This window comes from Diplotaxodon limnothrissa, linkage group LG6 (assembly GCF_057381915.1).
Source record: "Diplotaxodon limnothrissa isolate DT_005_m linkage group LG6, D_limnothrissa_male_GT1.1, whole genome shotgun sequence".
Lineage (NCBI taxonomy): Eukaryota > Metazoa > Chordata > Actinopteri > Cichliformes > Cichlidae > Diplotaxodon > Diplotaxodon limnothrissa.
Genome location: NC_140601.1, coordinates 13264189 through 13273132, shown reverse-complemented (window position 1 = coordinate 13273132; position 8944 = coordinate 13264189). Strand labels below are relative to the sequence as shown.

General features: G+C 40.5%; 1 protein-coding gene across 2 annotated transcripts; it reads left to right on the top strand.

Moving 5' to 3' along the window:
- Positions 1-559: 559 nt before the first annotated feature.
- Positions 560-5358, top strand: LOC146630243 (retinol dehydrogenase 8-like). Of its 2 annotated transcripts, none has more exons than XM_085355689.1 (6): positions 560-665; positions 3053-3214; positions 3297-3476; positions 3676-3769; positions 4826-5009; positions 5131-5358. In XM_085355689.1, exons 1-6 carry the CDS (start codon positions 560-562, stop codon positions 5356-5358), a joined length of 954 nt encoding a protein of 317 aa, XP_085211815.1. The 2 variants fall into 2 exon arrangements, with proteins under 2 accessions (XP_085211815.1, XP_085211814.1); XM_085355688.1 differs by having other exon boundaries at positions 560-686.
- The last annotated feature ends 3586 nt before the right edge of the window (positions 5359-8944 follow it).

The following is an 8944-nucleotide window of genomic DNA, read 5'->3' as shown; positions in this document are numbered from 1 at the left end:
ATAGGGCTCATCTTTACTGGAAGCAATCTCAGTGCAGAGAAATATCAAGATGAGATGGCAACCAGTGGCAATCCCATATCTCCACAGTCTGAGACTCAACTCTCTCCTCTAAGATGACAAAAACCTGCTCACACACAGTGGGGTTTTTCAGAGACTGCCTCCAGAATTTGGGATTGGAGAGGATGGAACGGAGCGACCTCAACCCCACTGAACACTTATGGGATCACAACCTGTTTGTGCCAGAGTGACCAAAACAACCGTACTGGGTGATGTGACAAATGCTGGTTGAAGAATGAGACAGTAGTAGTTGCAATGATGAGGTGACAGGCTGCTGTGGTTGTGTATGGTTCTTCCACATGCTACTGTCCTTTTTTTCAGTTTTAACAGTTATATTATGCCTGCAAAGCTGTTGGATAATCCCAGTCTTCATGCATTGTGTGGTGTGTGGCCTGTCCATGTGACTCCCTTTCTGAGTTTATCCTCTTATAATGGCTTTCATCTGAAAGTATCACTCATCCTGCTGAGCTGCTTGTCTGCTAGTATCAGTTTGAGCAGAGCCATGGAGAGACATGGGCAGAAAGTGGTGCTGATCACAGGCTGTTCCTCCGGCATCGGCCTGAGGATTGCCGTAATGCTGGCCGAGGATGAAAAGCAGCGCTATCACGGTGGGTACATGAGTGAGGAAGGTAGATGATACCTATATATTAGATTTTAACTGGTCTGGCATGTGAACAGGCTACAGTTGTGTTAAAAGACATAGGGAAACAGACCAAGTTCAGTGAAATAATTAAAAACTAATATAATTTATCACAGGAGCTTTATCCTCTACTGTCTTTTTTTTAGTGTTGTTAAGTTGTAAAATGATCGTGTTTGTAATGCAACACTCTTAAAAAACAAATAAGTCTCTTACAAAGCTATTGGCTGAAATTTTTACTCAATGTAGAACCTGGAGGTCAAAGTTGACCTTCTTTGGAGCTCTTTGCTTCAGAAATGCAAAAGCGGAGGTGCAAATACCAATGATTTGAGGATATTTAAAGGAAATGGTTCATGTCCTCATCAACAGTATTCTGCCACATATATCATATATATTTACTGAAGAGAACTGCTGTCATTTTCTCAGGTTATCGCCAAAAAACCTGTTAGCTCTACAAAACAGATCTCCAGTACTTGCACAGCTTGTTACAGACATGTGTGCCAGCATGAGAAGCAATTTTTTGCCAGTCTGCACTGAAATACAGCGCGTCGAGTTTTGCCAGAGAAACTAAGACTCTGCAGCATCAGACCAGATCTAATCCAAATCAAAGCTGCGTGCACTCCTTCAAAGGCTGCCTCCTACGCCCTCTCTGTTACATCCAATACCAAACTGTAGGAACACACGGCCTGTGTTAAAAATCATTACATCACCCAGTCACAGCTAATTATATATGTATGTAATGCTGCCTTTCTACTGTTCCATTTCTCCTGCTAGTCATATTAATGCCTCTCTGTGTCTTTTGATACTATTAAACAGTCATAAACAATGATATCATAGCATGGGAAAAATGCATACTTATACTCTGCTGCTGTAACAAAGCAAATTTCTTAACTGTGGGACTATTAAAGGCTATTATCTTGTCTTATCTTATGTTAAATGGTAAATGAACTGGTTCGTATATAGCACTTTTCCAATTTGATCGAGCACTTAGAGTGCTTCATACAACATGTCACATTCACTCAATCACACAATGATTAATGTATTGGGAAACTCAAAAGTAGACTTTGGCATCCAGAGCAGTGAGAGATCAAATCACCAACCTTCAGATTACATGTCCTGCTCTACCTCTAGAACCATAGCCAAGAATTACTTGTTCAGAGGATGAAAAATGTAACTAGAAAGATTATGGACTTCGAAGCGGTCAGTGATTGTCAGTGGTGCTCAGGGTATTGCTCCAACATTAAGGACAGAAACTGCATTTTGCAGTGAAAGGAAACACTCTCCTAGCTCGCTACATGCTGCTGTGTAGATGTCTGTGTTGCCAATTTCGACCTTAGTCTCTCTTAAAACATCAGACAACAGGTAAAAAGAGGAAGCCAGCCACAGTTAGTGTAATAATTGCTTTATTCAAGGATCTCATGGACGAGGCTGTGAAGGCTGACCGGGCTATTTTTGGAGCAGGCAGGTGATGTGTCATGGCAAGGCTAATGCCAGTCTGCATACTATGCATCATCACAGAAAGCTACTTAAGGTTTATCATTACTATGGTGGCTATCTATAGCATAGATTCCCCTTCTGCTATTTAGAAAGTGACAACTAATAAATAAGTCATGTTTGAATCATGAAAAGTAGGCATGTGCGCACAGGATGAAGGCCATGTGTGTGGACTTTATCCTGTATGTTTACCTATAGGATATAGCCAACCTCTGTGAGCTTATAGATCTTCCAGCTCCTGAGTTCCAGTGTGATCAGGTGTTTTGTCAGCTAAGATGATGATCATCTCTGATGGCTGGAGTGAAGTCGTGACATTATGTTGCAAAAACTTCAGTTGTTTGTCAAGGGCAACATGCAGTTGCCAATTCAAGTTTGTAGAGAGAAGCCCCGTCCTTGTTTTTGGCTTGAGGCAGGGTTTCTCTCCAGTTTTCACAGAGGAGGTCTTCTTTATAGCACGATGGCTCTAGCTGGATGGGGTGGCAGTGGCTAAACTCAGCAAACCAAAGTTTTTGCCACTTCTCAGCACGACTGCATTTCCATGTCCTTGCGAAATCATCACTGGGAACTTGTTCCTGCTTTTGATATGACTGTGTAAACATTTATTGTTTCTTTCTTTTGTTGTAATTTTAATATGTGTGTCTGAAACAGATGACAGAAACAAATGAGACACTGAGTCTCAGTGGGATTACCTATAAATAATGGTTAAATAAAAATGTCGCGTTTCTGTGGCAATCTTGTTTTTGCAAAGCTGATAGAGATGAAACAAATCACAGAATGAGGCTAAGATAACAAAACATGTGAACATTGATCCCAGCTTATTATTTTTTGTCTTTTTTCTCTTTTCTGTCACCATGTTGTCTGCAGTAATAGCTACGATGCGTGACCTGAAACGTAAAGATAATCTGGTGAAAGCTGCTGGGGATTTGTACGGCAAAACTGTTTTTGTGGCTGAACTGGACGTCTGCAGTGACGAGTCGGTGAAACAGTGTGTCGACAGCATCAAAGATCGACACATAGACATCCTCAGTGAGGACAACGAAGGCATCACTATACTTTGATACTATACTATATCACCTTTTCTTCAATTCATCCTTTTTCTCCAAACCAGTAAGTAATGCAGGCATCGGCCTGGTGGGTCCAGTGGAGAGCATCCCTATGGACGAGATGAACAACGTCTTTGAGACCAACTTCTATGGATCCGTTCGTCTGATCAAGGAGGTGATGCCTGACATGAAGAATAGGAGAGCGGGACGCATCATAGTGATCAGCAGTGTGATGGGACTCCAAGGTGAGCAGACGTAGACGTATGAAGGGAGAGGAGGTGTGGCGGGGGAAGTAACACGTCTGTCAGCTTCAGTTTGACGGTTAGGCGGGTGGACAGCAGGCTAATGGAAGTGCGGACATATGAAGAGACTAATGTGTATGACTTCAGAAACATGTGTGAACAGCCGATCTGTGAGGTTACATGTACGCTTTGTTTTTCACAGGGGTGGCGTTTAACGAGGTATACGCAGCTTCCAAGTTTGCTCTTGAGGGCTTCTGCGAGGGTCTGGCTGTGCAGCTTTTGAGTTTTAATGTCATGTGAGTACAACTGACTGTTAAAAAGACAGTAATCAGTGGCTGTGAATAAAAGATGAACAAACAAACTTTGAGGTTACCCATTAGTCACTGAATTTCCATTAGTTTGGGAAGCCTCAAGCTGAAAGTTTTTTCACCGTCACACTGTTGACATTTTGAAGGCAAAGCATGGGGTGGAACTGATTTAGGAACATTACATTTCAGTGTAGTAATCTGTCAAGGTAGGCCCGCCTGTAGAGAGTATAAAAGATGGATGTAGACTCTGTGACATTATCCAGGGATTTTGGACTCCACAAAATGCTGCAAAAAAAAAACTTCTTGGATGGCCTGTACCAAACAGCAAATCAAAATATTACTCAGATTATCCATTAAATAAAGCTTCAAAAGGCTCCAATAGCACACACATGGTGCAGAAGTTCGGTTTAATGCACTGAAGTAGTGACCGTCTAGCAGGCTGTAAGTACCTGTGCTGGGATACCTGTCAATCAAAGAGGCCTCCCCCTAATTCCAGCATCAAGTAGGATAAGCTGCAAAAGTAAAAAAAAATATACAAATAACTGCTTCATGTTACTGTTTTGGTTGGTACACTACTACTTTGGTGCAAACTGAAATGTTCAACAAATATTCAACATTATCGTGACATTTTGTCCAAACATTTATGGTCCCAAGAGGATCCGTCTAATAACCTCGAGACATTTCACAAAAAACAATAAATATCAACGTAATGGCCGAGCTAAGGAACATTTCAGGGATCAACAGGCATGTTAGATGACTTACTCTAAAAAAAACTTACATGGCAATCCACTGTCCAAAAATTTTGTTAGTTGAATTTCAATCTGAAAAAAGGGATTAAACAAATAACTGATAAAACCAACAGAACAGCATAAGAATGTTTTGGTTTGGGGGTTTTTTCCCTCATTTTTTCATTCAAAACAGTTTAACTATCCAGTTGTGTCAAAAATCCGAGCAAACTTGTGTTTAAAACAGTGAAAGCTCATTTTAATCTATTTAACTAAGCCATGTGGTTTACTTCTTTGTTGTGTGTTTTTCTCTCCGTAGATTATCAATGCTGGAGCCAGGCCCCGTGCACACAGAATTTGAGTTAAAGATGATTCAGGGCATGAAAGAGAAGGAGTGGCCTGGTGTTGATCCCGACACAGTGAATTACTTCAGGAATTTCTATCTCCCTGGTGCTGTGGATATATTTGAGATACTGGGACAAACACCTGATCACATTGCCAAAGTAAGTTCATAAACTGTGTCATTATGACTCACTCAGTCTAATCCATCTGACTCCTTTTGGATTAATCCTTTAAGTCTGACTGCAGATGGTGTCTTTCCATTTGTCTTATCTTTCTTTGTAGCGTACAATGAGCATGATCGAAGCCAGCAATCCATATTTCCACAATCTGACCAACCCGCTGTACTCACCCATTTTAGCGCTGAAATATGGCGATGAAACTGGACACCTGTCTCTCCAGGCCTTGTACTGCATGCTCTTTACCCTGCGTCCTTTGATGAACGTCGGCATGCCCGTCCTGAAGTGCCTCACCTTTGGGTTCATGAGGAAATGGAGAATTTCACCAAACTAGTGTGCAACAGTCTGAATAATAACACAAACACTATGAGTGTCTACTTTTGGGCTTTTGCAAAAAATGCATTTTGCTAATATGAACAACCCAAAGTTGCAAATCAATCGCAAATAAAGAAGACGATAAGAAATCTAATCTTACACTAACATTTTCAACGAGTTTTGTCACTTTTCACATTTCACGCTGTTGATATGCAGTCTGCATTGTAGTGAAGAGAAATACACTATACTCCCAAAAGTATTCACTTATCCTCCTTTGCATTCATATCACATTAAGTGACATCACATTCATAATCCATAGTGTTCAATATGATGCTAGTCCACTCTTTGAAGTTATAACAGCTTCAACTCTTCTGGGGAGGCTTTCCACGAGGCTTAGGAATGTGTTTCTGGGAATTTTGATCATTCTTCCAGAAGCACATTTCTAAGGTCAGACAATGATGTTGGATGAGGAGGCCAGTCAAGGTTTTCTACACCCAACTTCAATGTCTTATCGGACCGAGCTTTCTCCACTAGTGCTCAGAGATGTTAGAACAGTTCCCAAAATCAGCTGGAAGCATGAAATTATCCAAAATATCTTGGTATGCGGAAGCATTAAGAGTATATTTCACTGGAACTAAGGTGCCGAGCCAAACTCCTGAAAAACAAAGCCACATCATAATCCTCCCTCCACCAAACTTTACACTTGGCACAGTGCAGTCAGACAAATATGGTCCAAACTCACATTTTCACCACTGCATCCAACGCTTTGCATTCTGCATTCTGTTAATGTAAAGCTTGGATGGAAACCCTTTCCATGAAGCTCTCTACATACTGCTCTTGAGCTGATCTGAAGGCCACATGAAGTTTGGAGGTCTACACACTCTGCAGAAAGCTGGCGACCTCCGGACACTATACTCCTCAGCATCCACTTTTACATGGCCTCCCACTTCGTGGCTGTCTTGGTTTGGTTCCCAATCACTTCCACTTTGTTATACTACCGCTAGGAGTTGGCTGTGGAATATTTAGTAGTGAGGAAATTTCACAACCTTATTTGTTGCACAGGTGGCATCATGTCACGGTACCATGCTCGAATTCACTGAGCTCCTGAGAGCGAGCCATTCTTTCACAAATGTTTGCATGTGCATGTAGTAATTCAAGAATTTGGATCACTGAGTGAATACTTTTGACAATATAGTGTATCTATGTTCTCCTTTATAGGATGTTATGTTTCTGAATATAAAGAAACTGTAGCCCAGTTCAGTTTAATTGATGCAGATTTTAAAGGATGTTATCCTATGCAGACTGCTAAACGAGCAGGATTCACGCTTACAAGACAACATAGCATTGCTTTACTTCATTGTTTTATCCTCATCAGTCCAAGACACTCTAATTTGTTCAGAGAGAACTCCATCACGTCTGTAGCCTGATCTGTAGCCACTGCATCATTGTTTGATTTCTTTTTCTCATCAGTATATTAAAGTAAACATCTTTGGGATTAAACATGGCAAATTATGTCTTTCAAAACTGTGCTAGCTGCTTCTCGCAGTCTTCAGAAAACACGGCTCTGTACAAAACCCGTCTATCTTTCCACTAATAAAACTGTAATAGTAATCTATTTTAATAAGATTATGCAATAAAATCACCTCGTGTCACCTATTATCATTAAGGATTTTTAATTAATAAATAAAAAAAATATTGATTAATTATTAATTTATTAAGTTATTTAAGTCATTCAAAGTTTTTGTTACATTATTTGCATTTTTAGCCCAGTTAAAATACTTTGGCCTCGTTTGGATTTTTTTGTAGGCAGCTTGCTAGTTGGGTAATTTTTTTACTGCTAATAATTTAAGACGTTCAAAGAATTTCAGCAGGCTGAAAAAAATTAGTTTGGCAGCAATTTGATGCATTTTATTTTTACTGATATAAGCTAAACGTGATTTTGTAAGTTTAACAGTTAGCACGGGCGCTGTGGTAGGCTTGTTGTGAGCTAGTTAGTGATGCTACACACTTGTGTTGCTCTCATTGTCAATATGTTTGACAATATTTTTGAGTCTCCACAGAGGCCCAGAGTTGCTGATAATATCAAAATTAAATCTGGAAATGTAATGTTGTCTTTTGAGATTTTAGCATAAGACTGACAATGATATCAAACTGAAGATTTAAAGTTTTATATCCATTGCAGATTGAGAGCTCTGGAGCCTGAAAACTTTAAATAAAATGTTCGACTTATAAACACAACAGCAAAGGTTTCATAGAAGCACAATTTATTATTTTCATTTTACAGCAGGACCCAGAATCTGCTTTGTTATCAATAGCTATAATTACCCTGGAGGGGGGTAATGGATGAGGGAGATCATCAGGACCAAGCTGGGCCTGGATTCCTGGGTCCAGAGGTTTAGAGCCGCTTTCTCCCTCTCTTTCTTCACCGCTATCCTGTGCCAGATGTTCTGTTGACCAAGTGAGGTAGAAATCATGTCAGAAACATCTTCACCAGCAGCCTCCTCAGAGGGAAATCGTCTTCAGGCGTCCACCATAGATCCCCCACTGATGTTGAACAAAAACAGCACTTTTTGAACACTGTAACAGCGACCTTTGCTTTGTGTAATGTTACAAGTAGCCTATTTCACATGATCCTCAGATAATGCACAGAGACTCTGGACTTTTACATACTGATGGTATGTACAGGATGTATGTACAGGACTATTCAGTCCTGTAGAAATGATATCTTTAAAATATTATTCTGTATGGCAAAATGCACTGTAAAAGAATTCCTGATTAAAGTTTTCAGATCAGCATTTAAATACAGAACTTTGACTTTACGCCAGGTTTTATTTAATGCCGTCAAAGAACTTTATTTCTGCAGCTGACAATCAAAGCTGTCATCAAAATGCTGCACCCCAATTTTAATAGTAAAAATAAAACTTATGAGAATGATTATCCCTTAAAGACAAATCAGCGTGATGAGGACTAATAATAATTTTAAAAGGAATCTTTGGGGATAACAGGCGGCGGGGTTTATGACCTGGGACTCTCCACCATCGGGTGTTAGAATTGAAGAAGCTCCTGGAGGTGAAACGTCTTCAAGAAACGTAAAGAAGTCCAGCCGCTTTTCTTTCCAAGCTCCTTAGTTTATGACCTACACTGCAGCCAGACACGAGGGGGCGGCAGCAACGCTTGGGTTCATTTACCTACCGCTGATCGACTCATCGGCGCTCGACTGCTCGTGCCTGGCGATGTGAGTCGCGGGAAATTAGAACTAAATCGATAGCTGCCAAATCGACCGTCGAAACAAACTTGTAGCCCGGTGTAGTCACTGAAGAGCTCACCTTATGAAATAGCATGAACTACAGTAAAAGGCAAGTTGCACATTTAATAAAGTATCGGTGTTTATCAATAGCGGTGTAAGCTTCGGCTGTTGGCTGCTAACGTTTATGTTTCGTGTGGGTTTTTCAGTTAAAGAAAAATCACGTTATTGTCAAGTGAGCTAAAGTTTTAGGGAAATCTATATGGCAAAGGTTACGTCTGCCAGCTGTGCTAGCGCCATAGAAGCCGTGTCATGGCTACATTTAAGTCTTAGTCGTGTGTTGCTGTGACCAGAGAGCAGC

What these genes read in the sequence shown, in the direction of transcription:
- LOC146630243 (XM_085355688.1), top strand. Translation starts at nt 560, where the DNA reads ATGGAGAGACATGGGCAGAAAGTGGTGCTGATCACAGGCTGTTCCTCC. An exon ending in TGGGTACATGAGTGAGGAAG is followed by an intron (nt 687 to 3,052) that starts GTAGATGATACC and finishes TGTTGTCTGCAG; the next exon opens with TAATAGCTACGATGCGTGAC. An exon ending in CAGTGTGATGGGACTCCAAG is followed by an intron (nt 3,477 to 3,675) that starts GTGAGCAGACGT and finishes TGTTTTTCACAG; the next exon opens with GGGTGGCGTTTAACGAGGTA.